At 43.4% G+C, this 22,276-nt stretch overlaps 2 protein-coding genes across 2 annotated transcripts in view; both read left to right on the top strand.

Annotated features, from left to right (window-relative positions):
- PTPDC1 (protein tyrosine phosphatase domain containing 1) overlaps window positions 1–22,276 on the top strand; it is a 370,176-nt gene that overhangs the window by 56,561 nt on the left and 291,339 nt on the right. The gene's annotated exons all lie outside the window — the stretch shown is intronic.
- BOD1 (biorientation of chromosomes in cell division 1) lies at window positions 6,568–7,747 on the top strand. Its single transcript, XM_086939171.1, has one exon. It carries the CDS (start codon window positions 6,568–6,570, stop codon window positions 7,072–7,074), a length of 507 nt encoding a protein of 168 aa, XP_086795297.1. The 3' UTR covers window positions 7,075–7,747.

Raw genomic sequence — 22,276 nt, 5'->3', positions numbered from 1 at the left:
AACCTCAAAACAATACACAGTATAACAGAAATAAGCATTGATCAAACAAGTAACCCAAATTAAACGTTTTATTAAGTTAAAAAACAAATATAACCAAATAATTTTTTTTTTTATTTATTGGAAAGTTTGGGCTTTTTTAAATCAAACAGAGGGCACTGATCATTAATACTGCATTCAGTTTGAAGCATTTGTACTGCTCAAACAAATCAATCGGAGGAAGCCAACAATCTTTTACCCTCCAATCTCAAATATCTACCCATGTAGGGAGCATTTTGAAATGTACATTTTGCTTCTTTTATCTGTATAGACTTTATACCTGAGTAGGCGTTATAAACCCCAGAGGTTCCTGGGACACAGGCTAAGAACTGCTGTTGTAGGTATATTGGGAAGCTGAAATTGTGCTTGTCTTTCCCGCCATACACCATTCTATATGCACATGTTTTTTATTTATTTATTTTATTTTGAAAAAGTTATAAAGTTGTTCACTCAATTTTCTACCCACTAAGAAGAACTAAAAAAAAAACTTACCATTTACCTCTTTCTGACTGTGCTATTTAATGCTCAAAAGACTAAACCACAGGGCCGCCCTACCACTTGATTTCCCCCCCCCCAAAATCCCCCTTCCTTGAAGTCATTGTTCCCCCTTTCTTACAGATATCGGATTGCTCCGCTTCGAAGAGCACTCAGTCACATCAAGGATCTACAAAGTTAATTTATGGGTAGGTAAGCAATTGTTTTACTTGTTACCCCAGATGTGATTGTGAACTAGTTTTGTTTATTGTTCAGATTTTTATGTAGCCAGTTTTGTGTTTTTAAATATTTTTTTTTAAGTGCCCCTTCTGTTAAAGTATGTATGCAGGATGTGATGTTTGTTGCCTCGTCTTGCAGAAAGTAAATATTTTTGGCTCAAATGTTTACATGCATTACACTATATATATATATATATGATTAAATACTCATAATTGACTTAATGTTTAGATTATAACATCCACCTTCTTAAGAGGCAAAAATTGCTTGTTCCTTGTGAGCCTCTTCTTCTTTTTTTTTTTTTTTTTTTATATTTCAATGGGATTCTTTGTAAAATTACTTGATTTTGTTCACCATAATAAGACTCTTTTAAAGACTAAGTAAGCATTATGGCTTTTGGTGTTTTACCACCAGCAACTGAAATTGATGGTGAACCACAGGACAAATAAGTGTTTAAACAGCCACCCCTAACCCTTGTAGAGAACCTCTTTCTGTTTGGTGCACAAGACAAAACATTTGTAAGAAGTTGATATCCTGCATAGTAAATTAACTCTCCAAAAGCACCTTCACAGCCAATAAATTTGGAAGACTCCAAGCACTCATCTGCCAGTTTTCATCAGTAGACCACTAAAGATATTCAAAATACACCAACCAGGTTTTCATACACAATACTAAGATTTGAGCGATTATGAGAGAGAGAGAGAGACTGCTTTTCTCCCCACCCCCTCGTATTCACAAAATGAATACCTTGCCAGCAGTTCTAAGGTAGTTGAAATTTCTGTGCGACATGGATGCTTATTCTGCTAGTAGAAGATTTTCCGCTGACATGCATGTCGTCTAGTGGTGCACATAGTCTAGGCTGATAACACTGTTGCTGTAGTTGCTAGCTGGTGTCAAGTAGATGTTTATTTTGATTTCTCAGTCCCTTAGCTTGTTTACCTGGTACTGCTCTGCCACATGGAATAGATGTTGTTGAGTAAACTTCAAAAGGATGACCCTCATGGCATTCAGCATTTAACCCTGAATGATGACTATTACACTGAACTTAATTTACCCCTCTACTCAGTTGCTACTTGTTATCCAAGCCTTATTGAAAACTTTCAAGCTGCCTCTTAGTAATTTGTAGCATAATTGTGGTGTCCTGATCCTCCAAAAGCTGGGTTCTTAAGATGTCTAGTAATGAATATAGGAATACATAAATTGCTTTAGATCAACCATCTAAGGCTAACTAGATAGCCTTTTTTCTCTGTCTTAAGTGAGGCATCCATCAACAGGTGGTTCTCATAATGTCTCACTAAATGTTTCAAATCCGATCAAATATACGATTTAACCGATTAACAAAAGATATAGGTAACATTTGGAAATGACAAGAAGTTAAGGTGGGGTAACTGTTTAGAATTCAATTTTGCTACTGGTGGCCTGAGACTTAACCTTAAAGTTGACCCCAATAATGAGCACCCACTACATCTTTTTAGGACAGCAAAGTCGAGCAGCCCCAAGACTTATTCAATCAATCAATCAGGTTTGATAAAATGCAACTACTCACCCGTGAGGGTCTCAAGGCGCTGGAGGTCGTATAATGTTAGAGGCTTGGAAAGCAATAGACGATACACTGCAAGAATGGCATTCAATGTCCAGCTAGTACAGTTATTTATAAACACACACTACTTACATAAAATTCAGATTTCCCTTCCAGTATTTCACTGGTATGTCATCTAGAGGTCATGGCTCCTTTGAGGAGGTGGGGCTGCTTCTGCTGTTCTACTAGGGCACGTTTTAATTCATAACTTAATGTGCAAATGGCTCTTTGTCAGAAATACCAGGGAAAATATTGTCGCTGCAGCCCACACAATCTGATCTTTTGGCCATCAAGTTTAGTTAGTCATGGCTCGCTGGAGCAGTGTCTCCCCTCCCTTGTTTCCTCCACCTGGAGTGAGAAATGCACAGTACCTTCTATGCTGTTTTTGGAGTGCAGGCACAGGACACTCCTCAAGGTGGTGTGCATCCGTGAATGGCCCACCGAATGAAGATCTCTGATCTCTGTCCTGATCCAGTGGACATCATTGTCGTCTGCAGTGTGTGTGGATATGCATACTTTGTTAGGTGAGCATCAGCACCTCCCGTACTAGTGGTGAAGCAGCGGTGTGAAAGTTGCACAAATTGCAGACCAGTGCATCTTCTTATGCTGTACCTTATTCGTACCCAAACTTAAACCCCTTCACCCAAACCGAGCTATGAGCCTATCCAAAGTCGTAATGGTAATCTGTAAATGTCCTTTTAGGCGACAGGATAGCTTCCTCCTTGCCCCATTGAAGGGAACTGCTAAATGTGGTCATGGTGCTTTCAGTGCCTCACACTTCTAGGCACTATTATACTTTAGCGAAGCTCACAGTTGGTTTTCAGGAGTGCCCCAAAGTCACAAACACTGCAGCTTCTCAGTAGGCTCTGCAGGGACAAACTTGTGACTAGATCTCACCCTCTAGCTTGAGGGATGCAACTCTTCCCTGAGTTGCAGCAGCATTTCATTGCGGCCTTAGCTCCTTCAGTGTCCCCTCTCTTATACATATACCCCCTAAAGCACTCCTCCAAAATAGTCAGACACCATCTTATTTCAAGGCAGGCACCAGGACATCTTCTGTTGGGCAATAGAACTCACCAGTTTTCTGGTCCCGAATCTGGCAAAGGAGACTTGGTGGTTAATGCCTCCTCCCTGGTGCCCAAAAGAGTTTATTGTTTGCATGTAGTGGGGACACTGGATTCAGGTAGAGAAATTCTGGCTTGAATTTCTGTCTCATCTTGAAGTTGATGACAGTGTTTCTGTATTCTACCAATCAGCTCTGATACGGCTTTGGGCAGTTCTTGCATTTTACTTATTTCGCAAGACCTGGTATAGCCCTTGTCTTTGTCTTTAGGTGTCTGTTAGAAAATGACTGACTTCGAGTCTCCTGTCAAGAGAGACCCAAAACAAGAGCACAAAAGAGGGATAGATGGCCCACCTAACTACATGTTAACTTGTGAGTGGTAGTCCTTTCAGTGATCAATGGGTTAAGAATGGGCAGAGGAACGCCCTCGAGCTTCAGAGACCCTCTGTCTCCTCTCATCCACACTCTAGAATCTGAGCCTTTAGAGTATCTCTGAAATGTCCTGTAAGAGCACTGCAGCCATCAGGGCCTTTTCTCCGCTCCATCCTAGATACCAGTTTGGTTCAGAAAAACAGTGGGTACATTTTTGGCCACACCCAATCTATACATATCATATATTTACAGAAGGTACACGTATTGTGCTGCTCATAGGTAGAGCTACGGACCGGATCTGGGAATGCAGGGGAAGTCAATAGGTGATGCTTCCTGACAGAAGGCAGGTAGTCTGCCTTCCACTATAATCTTGTCACTGCCACCGCTCAGTCCTCAGCAACTCAGTTAATAGGAAGGTACACCTAGAGTGCCGTCCCTGTTCTTAGAATCTCTGGCCCTTTGCTTCCATGTGAAGGAATTAAAGTGTGTTGTAGATTTTTGCGCAAGAAGAACAGTAGTTCTTCTTATGACTAATTTGTAGCTTGTGTTTTAGAGATCATCTTTTCAGTTTGTAGAATTTAGTTTGTTGGATGAAAAATTAAGATTTTCTTCTTCTTTAGGTTATCACGTAGATGTCTCAACCTGAATCCTGAATTTTCTTGCTTTGTTGTTCGGTGAGTACCCCTATTTAAAATGCGAGAAGCACCAAACACAATAACCTTGAACATATAAAGTGTACAAAGAGTAGAGTCAGTATAAGCAGAACTAATACAAGATGGTTCGTCATTAGTGTATTTGTACTGATGCTATATTGTATTTGTTTTTGAACCATGCATTCCTTAGTTAGCTTACAGAAGTAAACAGCGTAGCAGTGTAGCTTTGCGATTTAGAAACCCCAGCGTAGTCCTAAGGGTGCTGTGTATATTTCAATTGTCTAATAGGATTTTCTTGCTTACGTGAGTAATGTGTTTTTTAATTAGAAATATTTAGTAGCATTGGAAATTATTTAAAAGTACAGTTGTTTCAGGTGTCACCATTTTCTTAAAGACTTCGCAATACATTGTTTTTTAATGCAGGGAACAGTATACAAATTATGAATAAATAGAATGTATTGAATAATCATATTAAAACCATATTCCAATCTATTGACTGGGGAAATATCGCTTTACACTATGTACACATGTGTAGGACATAGTAAGCATTTTATTATTTTTTTATTATTGCAATGCAAGGTAATTAAGTAATCTCCCAAAAAAAGACTGCTATAGTTTAGATATGTCACACAAAACCGTGCCTATATTATTGCACCTATTTGTAGAGTCTCAGAAGTCCTAATGACCTAGGGAAATTTGGAGCATGTATCTCAATCAAGGCCATGGCATTTTGTTTTGGCCCTTTGGCCAGCAAAAACATTAATTATCCAGTATTTTGTTTGTTTATTCGCTGAAACAAAAATTATTAGAATGCATTCATTGTATGCTTTTCTTATTTTTCTTTTCAGCACCTAACACTATAGCGTTTTTGATACAAAGAAAAAAATAAGTTTACTCTAGTTTGTCAATACAGTTTTGCTTGTGGCAGACATTGTCATACATGTTTTTCCTCCTTTTAGTTTCTAAAACACTTTGATTGGTTGTTTGTTACCTGAAATTGCTAATTTTGTCACTGGACATTTTAGGTGGAATTAATCTTCTTTAAATATACTTATTCTTTTGCTTCTCCTTCGATTTCAAGGGAGAATATTCTTAAAATACATTTGACATTAATATTTATACGGGGTCTACGTCTGTACAAGAACTCAACACACTGCTAACATTTGCAAGCTTAATCTCATTTAATAGGTGCAGTATATTGCTACAAATCTGTGCAAAATGTACATTAAAAACACCCACTTATCCCTAGTAAATTACAAAGGAGTGATGTATTAAGTTTATACTTTTTAGCAATAGTTTAAATGTGTGCTGGACGTTAGCCACAATAAATAACATTGTAAATTGTTAAACCGTTCAAAAATGTGTTTGAAGAACTCCAGTTTCAACATGTATCTGCTCATCGAAGATTATAACACTTGTTCTGTGAGTTGAACAACTTTTCTAATGTTGCACTATGATCTAGCTAGGTTCCCTAATAGAATAATATTAAATAAATCCTGTAGGGGATATCCGTTAGACGGTTGGCATAGCGACACCAATATTCACCAAATTCGTATACATTACATATTTGCATTCGACGTTACTTGAAATGTCCAGCAAAGACTAAAATTGTTAGGTTAGTGATTGCTAAGATTTGTAATTGACTTGTCTTTTTTCATTAATTGCTAAGCTGCTCTATGCTAGTCTCATATTGTAGTTACCACTTCATTGTTTTCTGAGCCTGCCTACACGATAACTTGTATGACAGACACAGTTATAAATATGAGAATACAAGTTACTTAACTTATGGAAATTGGCATCACTCTTTTAGGGATTGTTGAGCTTGTGATTGGTTTTGTTGTAAACATGCACGTTTTTTTGTTTGTTTTTTAAGTCCGTCCCCTAGGTGGCGGATGTAAGAAAAGATCTGGTTATTCACCAAAATACAAAAACTGATTGAAATCATAAACAAATACGTGTGTATTCCATGGTGCGTTTATTTGTATTACTAAAACACTCAGTTGGCTTAATTTAATACAGAAATAAACTAGTATTGTTATAATTTGCACAAGCATGAATATTGACTGACAAATTGTGATTTTTATTGTTCTGCAGACGTCTGAATACGTTTTGTGAAGGCGATCATCTTAACGGATTGAATTTGGACTCCAGACATGGCAGAGGGCAGTGGAAGTAGCACAACTGGCTCTACCCCATCAGCAGGGCAAATAAATCCCGCATCCCTACCACCAGGCGACTCTCAACTTATTGGTCTCATAGTTGAGCAACTCAAGAGTCGTGGTCTCTTTGACAGCTTTCGCAGAGACTGCCTAGCTGATGTTGATACGAAGCCAGCATACCAAAATCTGAGGCAGAAGGTAGATAATTTTGTATCGACACACCTAGACAAACAGGAGTGGAATGCAGGAATGAATAAAAACCAACTACGAAATGGATTGAGGCAAAGTGTGCTTCAGTCAGGGATGCTCGAAGCTGGAGTAGACCGAATTATTTCTCAAGTTGTGGATCCAAAAATGAATCACCTCTTCAGGCCACAAATAGAGAAGTCAATTCATGAATTTCTAGCAGCTAATGCACAAGATAATGGGTCAGCTCCCCATCTATCCCATTCTCTTGTAGAGCCCAATATGCAAGATCACCCAGCCCAAGGAAATGTGTAACTTGGGGAACTTGTAGCTCAACCACTTATATACATACAAGTTACATTTTAGATAGTTCAGCATCCAGTTGTAGTACATCAATTTACACTGTCCTAGAAAATGTGCATGGGAATAAACAATTCAGTCAGATAGGGATATGTTGCATGAGCTATTGAGAGTGACTGGGAAGGACACAATTAGCATTCATTTGGATATACTGCTTTTGAGATAGAATTTTTCGATTTTGAGCAGATTATGATTCCCTTTAATGTGGAGTGTGGAGGTGTAGAAAAGAGGTTAGCTCTTTTTGGCTTTTTAATAAGGCTCAACATGAAAGTTTGTGGTCGTTTTTAAAATTATTTCAGCCTGGCACTTCCAACAGCAGCCAACAAATGTACACCTGGTTATGCTGGAAGGCACAATTGTACTAGTGTGGAATATTTTAACTCTTCCGTGTTTACATTGTAACAAGGTTGTTTTGAAGTTCCAATCTGCTTTTAGAATACTGTGAAATACATAGCTTTTCATGGGTATATGATGCTAAGACACATTTCAGTGTGTCCATGAAATGTTTTAAAGTCTACTTGTTATATTTATATTTTATTTTAAAATCGATTGTATTTTCCTTATGTGCATGCCGTCTGATCTCTGTTTTTGTACAACGTTTTCAATAAAATTAAGTGTTTATAGTGGATGTTTTCTTAAGCAATTACATGGTCTCTAACTACCATGCACATAATAGTAGTGGCATATTTACTTATTAAATTTAAACTATAGCATGACAGTAACGATGCTTATGAACAATAACCATGACTAATGCGAGATTAATTGAATTAAGATTGCTTAAAGATAACAATTTTACAAAACCAAGCTGTGTAATGCGCATTGGCTTCTAACTGCCCAGCTTTTTTAATGGTAAGCTTATAGTGGAGTTCATAGCAATCTTCTAGCAACCAAGATGGTAGTACAGGAAATAATGTTGAAAGTCTCCAGCATGACAGTCTGCAACAGGGAAAGCAACGGCCCTGATGGCAATGAAAAAAGTTAGCAAAAGTAAACTATCCACAATATGCACTAATGAAACAACAACTAGATGCAGTGCCATAGCGAGGTAAAACTAGGAGGTGTCTGACGTAAGCTACATCCATGAGCTTGTTGAATACCAATCCCAACAGGCTCTGCTTTTATCACAGGCTTTATTCACAGGGAAGTGACCTCCCTCCCTCCCAATTTCGCCCCCCCCCCCCCCCCCCCCCCAAAAAACCCCCCCACCCCCAATATTCGCACACTGGGAACCTAGAGTGTATCCTCAAACATTACCCTGCAGGCCCGCTTAAACACTATTATCCTATTATCCAATCAACTCCTACAGGAATAGGTCATAAATTGAGAACTAAAAAACATGGCGAAGATGGCACATTCTGAAAAGGCTCATTGATAAGTGGGAGTGTCTTGTTTCCACAGACCATCAAAGTTGTTGGGTCTCAATGCATACATATCCCTTAGGAACCAGATTATTTGCTTGCCGTAGCATTTATTAAAGGTATTTTTCAAGGGTGGCAAGTCTTGAATGGCACTGGGGTTTTAGGAATTGGAGGGTTTTGTTGTATTGCATCATTTTTCACTGTGCTAGAAGAAACTGTAATATATTTGCCATAAGAAGAAAAATTTGGAAACTAGTCTAGACTAAATGCTACTGGGCCAATTCTCAGTTGTATTGAAAGAGTGTTAGCTGCATAAATTGTGTGTACTGTCTAAAACTAGAGGAGTAGGACATGTGGTAAAGTGTCTTCTGTTTTAAGTCTTTCTTTAAAAAGTTTTTAACCCCAAAAAAAATTGACGGTGTAAGAATTGTTACATTTCTGCTGGTATACACACACTTAGTAGCATTACCTGTGTGTGGCCTTGGCACCCGTCTCACAATATAATATTCAGTGCATAGTTTTTGTGTGTTTATGGATGTGTGATCAGCTCTGACTAACTTTATCTGTTTAAAAATGTAAATGTAAATTGATACTTGTATAGCGCACTACTCACCCGCAAGGGTCTCAAGGCGCTTGTACGAAAACCGCTGCGGAACCCATCCTGGCTTTCCCTGTGAGGCGTCCACTCCTGGGCACCCCCAAGGTGGAGGCCAGGCATCCTTAGCGTTGTGGAGGCCGTTGTGGAGATTAAGCAAGCTATTGCCCAGAGTTGCAGAGTGGGACTCCATGATTGGAATAGGCACAGAGGTGAGAATTATCAGGTCCGTGGAATTTTTGAGCCCAAGACCCGCCGAGGCGGGGAATTGAACCCTGGTCCCAGGCCAGACCTCTGCATCAGGGTCTGCCGCTCTAAGAGCTAGACTAACTCAATTTGGACAAGTCACTGTAGGTTTTCATCTTAATTAAGCAGTGCAGCTTAGCTCAACTGGGAGTGTGTTCTTTAACAATGGTGTCAAAACTGTATCCACTGTGCTACTACCTGTGCTCCACCACTTTGGCTACTGGCACCAATTATAGGCACGGCAATAGTAAGTTTTGGCCACACCCCATCTTTAATGCAGCTACCCTAGTCCGTGTTGCTGCAAAACCAATACCACGATTGGTGCTTGGCTTTCTGTTTCGCCTTGTAGGGTTTCTGGAGCGCAAATAATACACTCAGATACACTGTATGTAGAGGTTGCAGCCCATTGTGCAGGGATACTACTGACCATACCACCACCACCACCAGCAGCTTAGCAGCTTTAGAATATAGGGCATTGCTGGTTGAAGAATGCAAAACGATGAAAGAAACCTGTCGGAGCCAGGAGGACAGGGTCTTCAAGATTACACCTTCCCTAAGCAAACTCAATCATTTATATAAACCATGTGCTAAGTGTACTGAAATTAATGTACAAAATGAAACCTATTATTTATTGAAAGATAAACAAATAAATACAAATATTTAGACCACTGTTATAAAAAGAATGTCAAACAAGGAATATTACATAATAACTTTTTAAAATATTTGTTCATTGTTCAATAAATGATCTTTCGTTTTGTATATTTTGGCACAATAGAAATTAATTATTGGGTTTTCCTAAGATAGGTGTATTTTTTTTCTTGTCACACCTGGTTGAAGAACATCATGCAGGGCTGAGAGCTCATCTACTCTAATAAAACATTGTGTCAGCGAGTCAGTCTTCCTCCAATTCTGTTATTCTAAGACTGCAGTGACTGACCTTTTAGGTCAAATCTAGGAACGTGGACCTAGGACGGCTGCATTCAACAGTCTGTCTTTATAGCTTCACAATCACTGGTTGGCTGTGTTTTGAGGGCATACGGTAGAGGATCAGACCCCGCCTCATAGCTGAGCTGGGGACACAGGGCAGTGTGGCTGGGTGGCCTCTGTGGTCTCTAGAGCTTTCCATCACCGAGAAATCCTTTCACTAAATTTTCTTAACTACCTAAATATTTTCTTTTGCACTTGAGCCCAACACTTTTATTCTCTGCAAGCAGGGGGTTTGGGGCCTCTTCTTGCAATGTTGAAGTAAAATTACAAATCCCATAATGCTGTACGCTGTTGGATAAGAAGCCAGGACGGAGCATTTAACATAAACGTATAACAACTGCTTGCGCGCGTAATCCCGTGCTCGATCCATTGGATGACAGTGTGCCATTGAGAGTACCCCTCCCATCATTCTGTAACACATGTTGGGAGGCATCAGCACGCTGAACAGTGTGCATTCACTGGGTTGGATGTAGCGTCTGTTTATTAAACCTCTGCTTTAAACGTATTTACAATAGGATCCCACAGGTCTTTTACTTACTGGTGAACTTTACTTTGCTGACTTCTGTTGTGTGCCTCTACTATTGCATGGATTTCCTGATAAAGGTGTTCAGTTATTGTAAAGGGCTTCAGCATTTTGGCGCGTTGCGTTATGTTGTTACATAATTGTGTAATAACTTTGTTTCGCTTCATTTTCTCTGACCACACAGTTGACCTGACAGGGTCACTCTGGCAGTGGATCTCCTGTCCGCGGTCTCTAAATATACTTTAGCTACTTTGGGGTATAAAAATACCTTGGTACCTTTTAATGGGCATATTTAGCATAAGATTTCTTTAGTGTTTGTACTGAGACTATCCCCTTGTTTTAACTAGGTTGCTCTAGCGGCCGTATAACCCAGGTTGGGCCTGACTAACTCGTTTCTCACTGTATCCAAGTGAAGTTCATATATCTCAGCACATAGACTGGACTGTTTCAGGGGTCTTTTCATTGATAATCACTTGAGCGCATTCTAAGACACTGCTGGAGTTTTTCGCACTATACACCATAACACTGAATTCAGCGGAGTGATGGGTTCCATCCTCCTATCCTTGCTTTTCTCTGCGTTTGGTTTAATTTCCCTGAGGATGAAGGAGCGCTCGTCCTCTGAGAACATTTGAGGTAATACCAATACTAATCTCCATCACCTATCTTATGCTAGGGGTACCCCATGACTCTCCTGGGAGTACTGTAACCATTCACTTGTTCGCTCCTCTTTACTTCAGCCAGTCATCAGTCGGAAATGAGGTGCCCATCGGATCAGTGACTTCTATTTTGTAGCCTATACCCCCACCAAGATGACCAGATATTTGAGGGTTAACCTTTCACAATCTGATTTTCTACTCTGAGGTGTGACTTACCTGTCAGTGATTTGCATACAGAAGCCTGTAACCCCTCGTGGACTAATCCAAAGAGTGGTTCCAGGTAGTAACTTCGAATTCTGCTCTACCCAGCAGCTCAGTCTTATGTGGGAAAGTCTCTTTTGGAACTCTTAACAGGGGGGACTGTTCAGCCAATCTTCCTTCTCCAGCTTCTGACTCCAGATTCCCTTGCCTCCCTGTCAGAGAACCAGCAAAGGAGACTGAACATTCTCTTTGTGATGTCACAGGAGCTGCCATGAGAGGTTAGGTTATGTGATCACTCTCTACCTCTGCAAACTTAGTCTTAGTCCTACACAAGGGAAAATAAAACTACTTTAGATCTGCTCCCAACTGGGTGTAAGACTTGTCCTTGCTGGACTGGTATTGGTTTCTTGGAATGATAAGAAATTAAATAATTATGTTACTGCCTTGTGGTATTCTAGTTTGGAAGCCATGTACCTTCCCCGCTTACCTGTCTTGCTGCTCAGCCTATGTGGATGAATGGTGGAGTGTTGGAGTATGTGATGTAATGATAGAATGTGGTGTATGCCTGGGGGATGATGACAGTTGTGAGATTGGGCTGAGCAGCAAGAGAGCAGCTCCTGGTGGGGCTTTAATGATCCCATGATTTGGACTTCTAATTAATCAATAAACCTACTTAAATCATCACATCTCTGCTACAGCCTATCGTATTACATTCTGCCACTTTTTAAAACGTATGGTTTAATATGTACTCGCTAGCAAATTTCTTCAAATTAACATGCTCTAGGTTTCAGAAAATATGTTCTTATCTTATACAAGAACATACTAAATGGCTGTTTGAATTTTTTTTTTTTTTGAAACCTTGGACCCTCAAACACTTTGGTGCCTCTAAAGTGCTCACTCTCAGAAGAATAATGGTTCTACTCTACGTATGCAAACTTTGTGTGGCTTTATTGTCTGCTAGATTAATAGATGCTGTAAATATAGTTTTCTTTGGTAAATAGTTTCTTTAAGGACGTGCTTGCTCAGATCAGAGGTGTCTCTTTGAGGATGGTAAATGGCGAGTCTCCATTTTGAAATGTTCTTTAAACACTGGACCCTAGATATTCAGTGGGATACACAGTTGGTGTACTGTATGATGCAGTGCTTTTTATGTCCGATTTGTGGTTATGTGTAATGTTTCATGGTGGACTGGACTTGTGTGCTCATAGCAGCATCCTGTTCCTCTCTGATCTGCCTGGCTTGGCACTCATTTTATGTAGTCTGACACTTATGTGTGCCACTCACCACTGGATTGCTGCTACTGCCACTGGTCTCTGAAACTCTTTTTGCCTCCAAGTCCACACTTCCAAGTTCAGTGTCATGCATGGAGTGGTTTCTGTTCTTCCAGCTTGAGTGGCTCTGGCCTTCTTCAGTTCCTTAGTTGGTCACTTTCCCTAGGCATACTCGCAGCAAGATCTCAGCAGTGTGCTGCCAAGTCTGCAGAAGTGATACACTGGTTCCCACTTGGGATGGTGTCAGCAAGAGGAACATTTTAAGCAGGACTATGGGTTGGTCCTGTCCCCTCTATCTGTTGTACTTCTTCATGCACTGCATGTCCTGGTTCTGTTTTTTTCTGTTACTCCTTCAGTGATCTGTCCTTGACTAGCTTCCTCACATGTTCTCAATGTGGTTTCTAAATCTGCTTCAGTAGCTTTGTATGGACTCATCTTGATACCTAAATTTCCTCTCCATTTTGGTCAAACAAGGTAAGGTTGTCTGATCACTTCCATTTCAAAGAAAAGAAAACAATGTGCAAACTTCAAGTAAAAAAAAAATTCTCTGCAGTTAGAACTTTTTGCATATTTGGAGGCAAAAATCTGGTACAGAACTTTAATTTCCTGACCCCAAGGTTGCAACGTACCGCTACACCCAGTTTGGGATCACTATGTTGAACACCAATCTGCAGAAAGCTGGAATATCGAATGGGTCAAATCTTCCAACACTGTGCTCAACTAGCTCCAAGTGGGGCAAACACTGTTTCTCAAAGACTGCCTTGTCTACCCCTTAGTAGCACAGTACCGAAGCACAAGGCGACGTTTGAAGAATGTGTTAAAGTTTAACAGAACCAACACATGCATTAAAAAACTCAGTAAGGCTCCCGGGTCGCCTTAGTTAAATTGTCGTTTATTTTATGATCAAACCATGCTCAAATCACATTTAAATCAGTCTGTTGAAATTTATAGCTTTTAAAGTGACAGTTCCTGTCCACATGTCTTCTCCATTCTGCAGTCAATGAAAGTTCCTGTGCAGTTCTCACAAGCGGTTGCTGGAAGCTTCTTCTCCCTCCAGTCACTTAAAACAACTCCCAGCTGTAGCCTGCTTTTAGCCTTCAATCCTGCCAGTGGGGCTGGAGGAGAGTCAGTTGTCTTCTGCATGCAGGCACAGTTCTCTGCTTCCAAACTTCACAGAGTGCTTGTTTGGGTGTCTCTAACTTGTCCGGTCCAAGGCCAGGCAAGTTAAAACTGGTATTAGAAATGTGGTCTTAGTTGGCAGAGGTATGCTTACTGTCCAAATAGGGACCACTATCCTAGTCAGGGTAAGTCGGATACCCTAAATTAACCTGTGCTCACCCTCTAGTAGCGTAGCACAGAGCAGTCAGGCTTAACTTAACAGGCAATGTGTAAAGTATTTGTGCAACACTTTAAACTGTAACACAGTGGAAACGCCACAAAAGCCTCCACACCAGCTTAGAAAATAGATTATTATTTTTTGAATAAAACTGACCAAAACAACAAAAATCTAATAAGTTGAAGTCACGATATACATTTAAAAAAAATTAGCTGTAAAAGCGCTTAGAAGCAAAAAAGTGCCTAAGGGGGTTATCTGCTTGCGCTGGACCGGGGCAAAGCCAAGAGTTAAGGCTGACCGTGATGGAGGGTGGGCCCGATAGAGGAGCCGCGGAAGGCCTTCTGAATAAAGTACCCGCATCTTGGTCACAACACCATGCGGCCAAACGATGCACTAAGTGTCAATCTTGGAGTTGAGATAATATGTCAATTTTCGCCACACAATGAAAGTGATGCATACGTTCCGTAGATGAAGCGGTGAACCCAAGAAGCATTGGTTCCAAAGCGGATGCGCTGAATGTCTTCCCCCCCCCCCCCCCCCCCCAATCGAGGGGATCTGTTGATCTTCTCCCATTGCAGTGGTGATTCAGATGCATCGGTTCCTGAGGCGATGCCCTATTTCCAAGTGCGATGTGTCTGGTCTATCCCGCAACAACATTGATGTGTCGATTCTGCTTCATGTAGCCTAAGATGCCTTGGTTTCACTGTGTTTTTTGCAATTTTCACACCGAGTGTGCTGGGTATACTCAGACGTGAGTCCCAGGCTCTCCACACCACTGGAGTCAAGCTAACCAGGCTGATGAAGGCTGATAGCCAGAAACCGGTCCTTGGATGCTTGATTCCGGTCTGGGAAAGACATGGCTTGGTAGTTCGGATTGGACTGTTCCCATGAGGCACAGGGTCAGAGCTGATTTGCATATAGCCAGTGTCTAACCAAGGGTGGTGTGGAGTGCAAAAAAAACGATGGATTGAGGCCCAGATCCTTGTACTGGGGTGAATGTATGACATTGTTCTACATTCTGTCCATCAACTGTGTTTTTTTGCAATTTTCACCCCGAGTGTGCTGGGTATAATCAGACGTGAGTCCCAGGCTCTCCACACCACTGGAGTCAAGCTATCCAGGCTGATGAAGGCTGATAGCCAGAAACCGGTCCTTGGATGCTTGTTTCCGGTCTGGGAAAGACATGGCTTGTAGTTCGGACTGGACTGTTCCCATGAGGCAAAGGGTCAGAGCTGATTTGTATATAGCCAGTGTCTAACCCAGGGTGGTGTGGAGTGCAAAAACGATTGATTTAGGCCCAGATCCTTGTACTGGGGTGAATGTATGACATTGTTGTACATTCTGTCCATCAACTGTGTTTTTTGGTTTCACTGGAGCAAGCACCTGGATCCACTTCCAATGGAGCAGGCACAGGAGCAGGAGACTTTGATATTGTGAAGTCTCAAAACAGGAGGAAAGCTAGCATGTCCTTTGAGATCACTCTGGGTTCAACCAAGAGTCCAGTTCTTCCTCAGCAGGGACAGAGGGTAGCAGGCAGCAGGACAGCAAAGCAGAAAATCAGTTCTTCTAGAGCAGCAGTCCAGCAGAGCCTCAGTCCTTCCTGGTAATTTCTTTACGGGTCAAGAAGTGTCTGATTTGGTACGGTCAGAGACCCAGTACTTATACCCTGTTTGGCCTTTAAAGTGTGTTCAACATCAAAGAGGGGCTTTGAAGAAGGGGCTTTGAAGTGCACAGAGCTCCTCCCTTCCTAGCCCTCGATCCAGACTTACTACGGGGGATAATCAACCCTGTGTGGGGTTAGGACACTGCCTTTTCAGATGTGTCAGCTCCTCCCATTCTCAGTCACACATTGCCTTCCTTTGTGTATGGCTGTCTAGAGAGAATGCACAAAGTCCAGCATCTGTCACCCACCATTGACTTGTTTTGGAGACAGGCTACTGTCACACAGAGCTTTAGGAGCAGAGAAATGCCATCTTTCAAAAAGTGTTACAGCAAACAAATGATGGACGGAATGCTGACAATGCAAAAATTCTCCCCCAGTCAAAAGATCTGGGTTAAAGCCATCGTTCATTTGCCCACTACGCCACCCCAGTTTGGACCCAGCCATATGCAAATAAGTCTTGACCCTGTGCCTCATGGGAACAGTCCAGACCGAACTGCCAGGCCAGGTCCTCCCTGGACCAGAAACAAGCATCCTGGGACCGGTTTCAGGGTATGTCAACCTTCTTCTGCCAGGCTAGCTTGAATCCAGTGGCAAAGTGAGTAATACTGATTTGCATATGGCTGGGTCAAAACTGGGGTGGCGTAGTGGGCAAAAGAACGATGGCTTTAACCCAGATCTTGTTGTAACACTTTTTTCCCTAAATGGGATGGGTATGCCCAGACGTGGGTCCCTTGCTCACTGTGCCACTGGATTTAATATTCATATGAGCACACCTCCCTGATATGAACCCACATTGATCTTCCACCACCAGGCTTAAAACTACCAGCCTCAGCCACGTCGTCCACATCGTACTGTGACATCCACGTTTAACATGGAGAGCAGCCTATATGAGCTCTGGTCGCTCAAATCTTTATCGGGCATTGGGAGCATCACAATAAGTGCCTCGCGCATAGGTGGCAAACCATCGGGACTGGGGCATTTACAGTGGGCTATCTCCTGCATTGCTCCTCTGAGCTCCTCAACTCAAAGCTCCCCATACACACTCTCCTTCTGCTCATCTGTGAGCCAGGACAACTTTACTTGGTCAAATAAAGCTCCCACCACATGGCGCGCAGCAAGCAATGGCACCGCATACACCCCTGCCTTATGGTCAGGCAAGAGTATTTATGCCCAACTGGCCAGCCACTGTTGTGCCATCCGACTGTGCCAAGGATAAAATCAGTAAAGGGGGCCACTCCCAGTTAAGAAGCCACACTAACAGCCGCCCTGATTTGTCCACCTCCTGATGCAACCGTTGTCTGTATCCCTGTTTGATAAAGAGGTCCATTATGTCCCAGATAGTAACAGTGTAGCGAGCCTCCAGTAGTGCAGCATCCAATGTCCCAAACCTTCCAGCCCGTGGCTGTGGTTTGATCAGAACTTCCTCCACCTGCACTAGGTCCCTTTCCAGCTGCTGCTGAGTGCCGCACACTTGCAAAAGGCTCTTCCCTGCACCACCACTGCCAAACAATTCCAGTCCTTACCATTCTTCTGGGCAGAAATTGTCATTGAAATATCCCTGCAGGACGAAGTGGACCTCCTCCCTATAAAATGAATCTCCCAGTGCCTCAGGGTTAAGTTGCCATAATGGGATCCTGGGATAATGCCGCCCCACCCCTTATTCACCATCATTGGTGCATAATGTGACAGAAATCTTACCAGGTATCGGGCTATCAACATGTGTAAACAACAAGGAGATTTTCAAATTTGACCAGGGAAATTGGGCGCACACCCGTGTGACCGCACGATAGAGAGCACTATAAGTGGTGGGTATAGGCAAAAGGGCGAGCGGTAATCTCACAAAACCGCCCAAAGTTGGACCCAGAGGATCCACACAAACAATAGAACAACAATGCCCCTGCACTACACAAGTGTGAAAAACATTACAGTAGTGACATTTGTAGCAAAAAATGATCAGTTAGAGTACATCCACACTTCCGGAGTGACTTTATGAGGATCAATTAGTCCAGGTTCAGGTACAAGAGTTCCGGAAAAGAAAGAGAAATGTTCTGTTCTTGGTGTTAAATAAATGATTTATTGTTCCTTTGTTAATGCCAACACGTGTTTCATCGCAGGGAACCTACTGCGAATCTTCAGGGCTGGACGGAAAACATAAAAAGGTGCATTTGCAATGCAATGGTCTCGGCATCATTAATGGTAGAGCTATTGGCATTGCTCATGACATTTTTTTTTTCTTTAAATCACAAATAAATGGCATTGTCATTAACATTGCCAATACACAGCACCCTTTCTCACTGCTCCATCAGGATTCAAGCAAGCCGGGCCGAAGACGGCTGAAATGCCAGAAACCGGTCCCCGGTAGCTTGTCTCCTTTCTGGTGAAGAATTGGCTTGGTAGTTTAGTCTGCCCTGTTCCCATGATGCACTGGGCCAGGGACAGACTGATTTGCATATAGCCAGGTTCTGATCTGGGATGGGGCAGTGAGATAAATAACGGTGATGGATCAAGCCCTGATCTTTGGACTGGGTAAGAGTGGTCTGCTTAATTCAGACACTCTGTTCATCACCACCCCCTTTTCTAAAAAGACCTAAAACCAAGCAGCAAGTTGCGTCCCGGATTCCAGTGTAGGCCAAAAGAAATAGCCCAAATGAGATGTGACACAGTGCCTCATCAAAGACTCGGCAAATGCTTTAAGAAAAATGACACTAGATCCCAGATTCGGTCAGAACAGTTAACACTCGAGGAAGGAAAAAAAGTATTTTAAAACAAGAAACACCACCGAGGGGGGTTATGGCTTGGCGCCGATGAAGATGGCGCCTTAAGACAGGAGCTCCACCAGAGTCGCGACAAAAGCCCCTAAATATCTGCATGTTTTCTGTTGCAGACGAGGCTACCATCATTGCAGTACCTGCGGAGCGCATGCCGCACTGAATGATATGCAGATTGTATGCTTTTGCCCTCGCCTCCCCTCCTAATCACGGCGCTCTCCGAGGTAAGGCCAAAGCGAGACACGGTGGAAGTAGGCGCACTAGAATACACACCTCGCCCAAGTGTAGATCCACGGGAGGAAATAGGACAAGCTGCTCGCAGGAGTGACTCCAATTGATACTGCCGCTCCCTATATACCTTACCCGGAGGCCACTGATCTGAGGTGGTCCACAAACAAAGCCGGCGGCTCCAGGAGGGACGAAGACCTGCCTGGCTCCCGTCATCGGGTGCCCCCTCTCCTTCCCACCTGACTTCGGAGCGGCGTGGCGAACACTGCACCACCAAGACAAAGCAGCCACTGTAATAGGGGTAAGGAATCGCATTCACCCCTCCCCGATCAACCCACCCTTTACCCTGGGCAGCAGTGCGACCCGGCTGCCGCCCACTGAACTGGAGGCCCACACGGGTTCAGGGACCGGGCAGACCTCTTGCAAGGCGCTTTCCAGGCGAGATAAAACCAAGGCGGACACAGGCAGTATTAGACAAAGTGCTCCACATTAACAAGCACAGCCAACTGGGGACCGGTGGCTTTGGTGTCCCACCCCACTTATTACAAAAAACCTCGGGACTGAGCCAACATTGTGAGAGTTGGGAATCAGTGCTACACTGGGGCTGGAGCCTCGACGATCTCGCAGCCTTGAGACTTGGAACTAGTGATCACCGCCCCTATGCCGGGGGCAAGCTCCGGACCAGTAAAGTACCCAATGCCCAACTACTGCCAAGGCCAAACCATTGTGAATCACAGTCATTTACCAAACAGAGGGTGGTTCCGCCGGATGCTGGGCACCTGCTACATTATCGGCTCCTAGCATGGGGATAACTTCTGGGACTGCCTGATTCTGCTGGAACAGCCCAACCAAGGGGACCATACCTCAGATAATAAATACGCCACAGTGGCTGCTATAAACACTCCTAACCACCGGCATCTTCTGTGGGGCGGCGGCTGGTCCATCCTGCTAGATAGGTGTACGTTGTGCACTTACACGGTCTGCCAGTCATCACGCGAACGATCTGCTCCTGATACGCAGTTACTTAACCTTTCCCCATGATGAAACCCAAGTGAGGTCCCCCGGTACAGACTAACAAGCTGGACGAGTCCTGAATAAGATACTTGTACCATTAAATGACGAGACGATGAGCCCGCCCCCCCAGCTACGCGGTTGGCCCCGTGTTTATTTCCTCTGCGTGGCTGTGGAGGAAGCACAAAGCACGCCCCCTTCTGCGTGACCCTCCTATGATGGGCTGGCTGAGAATGAAAGTGTTACCATTGTTGCTACGGCGCGCGCACTCCTGAAAACGAAAGCTATGGTGGGGGCGGGACTTCCGCCTTGTGCGCGAAGCCCGCACCCACGAGTGTCTGGCCGGAGAAGCAGTGGTTGAGGCTGCAGATCTCCGGAGTGGCGGTAAGTGCCCTTACTTGGGGGGGGGGGGCGCTTGTGTGTGTATATGTATGTGTGCGATGGGGGGCCTTGGTGCACGTGTGTGTGTGCTTGTGCGCGCGTGTATGTGTGTGTGTCCGGGGGTGTGTGTCTATGTGCGTGCGTGGGCGCTGGGGGAATTGTCAGAAGAGGTGCGGCGTAGAGTGTGAGGCGAGGTGGGGGAGGGGTGGGTGCAGTATCGTGGGCAAAGGAGAGAGCGGACGAGGCACTGGGAGGCATGCGAAGGGGGGGCGAGAGTGCCGGGATAGTGGGCAATTGAAAGCGCTGAAAAATGGTTGATCACCGGAGTAGTAACGGCATAAGGGGCCCGTTGCTGGAGAGTTTTTAAAAGGTGCGCATCTGTCGGCGGGGGGGGTGGGGGCGAGCGGGCGGCTCCCGTATTGGTAGGGATGTCTGTGTGCATGCGTGTGTGTATGCGTGTATGCGCAGGCGTGTTTGAAGCTTCTCAGGAGACAGTGGCAGAGCGCGCGGCCCGCGGCAATCGCCTCAACAGGAAATGCGCGCGACCTGGACTGTCTCCTGGGACTGCTACTCGCTGACATAAGATCTCGGCGGAGACGCGCTTACGCGCGTCTTTTAGCCGAGACCTAAAAAGGTGCATTTGCAAGAGGTTCTTATTGTAAATGCAGAAGGTTGGTGACTTGCCACAGTGAAAAAGTGGTCATGCTTATAGTGACTCTGTGCAATTGTGACATGTTTGTTATCAGAGTGAATTTTGTGATTAAAAAGAGTGTGCGAGTGGTTGAGTGAGTTTAAAGTGACATGTGTTGATATCCTTTATTACTTTTTGGTGTAATTGTCTGTCTGAACACTGGACTTTAGGAACATTGCGTTGGTGATGCGTAGTAGGTCAAAACACTTGCCGTAGAAAGAGTGTGGTGGTGTTGTGAAAAAAGAGTGCCTGTGTTTGAAAGGACGGTAATCCCATGTGACATAGGTAAACATACGAATGAAATCAAGGTTACGTTAATGCAGTACACACGATCATCTGTATGAGATCTTATTAGGACGCTTGTCATATATTGCCCTACTTGGGCCTTGCATCATAGTTACTTCACTATGTGTAATCTGTAAGTAAGTTAAAGAATTCGCCTGGCTGGAGTGTTCAGATACCATTGTGGCTAGTTGTTAAAATATCTACGCGATATCTTCAGAAAGCCTAGATGAGTAAGCGTGATGTGTTTGCAAGTATATGTTGTTAGGTGAAAAGACCTACAGGGTGTTTCGAAGGGAACACTGACTGCCATTAGTGGGGGAATTGTATATGTTTGAAGGGTTAAAAAAGAGGACAAAAGAGGAACTAGTTCTGTCAATTGATGGACATGGAATATGAGAGGTAGTGTGGTTTTTTAGAAACGTAGTGGTTTCTATCTGGCTCCAAGATATAGCCATTGGGCTAGACCTTTCAACAGTATCTCACGCTTACCTTTGTGAGGAAAGTATGACAAATAATATCGGAATGGTACCGAATGTCCGTGTCTGGACGAGATTCTTGTTATTTGATTCGAGTCAAAAAGAGGTCTGTCGCACGCTGCCTGCGTGTTTAAGAGATCTGGGTGGGAACAAGCTATATTTAGATTCTTAATTGACACCCACTGGCGAAAAAACACCATACACAAAAGAACTCGTAATATATAAAAACACACTTGTACCTTATTCGGTTTAGAAGTATATCACAAACCGGGAGGAGTTGACGAGAATAAATGCGGTGTCTCAGTTCGAGACATAGATTTCATGAAAGGCGGATACACCTAAAAGAAAAGGATTGGGTGAGGGCGGGTGCGAGAGGAAATATATTCTTATGCTAAGTTCGATTGGCGCTAGGCTATGGAGTCCTCTCGGGAAGGGGGAGAGCTGGCTTACCTTCTTAGTGCTGAACTCCCTCTTGTGGTTC

This window comes from Lissotriton vulgaris, chromosome 9, assembly GCF_964263255.1.
Source record: "Lissotriton vulgaris chromosome 9, aLisVul1.2, whole genome shotgun sequence".
NCBI classification, from domain to species: Eukaryota; Metazoa; Chordata; class Amphibia; order Caudata; family Salamandridae; genus Lissotriton; species Lissotriton vulgaris.
The sequence above is the reverse complement of the archived record's forward strand: the minus strand, read 5'-3'. Positions and strand labels throughout refer to the sequence as shown.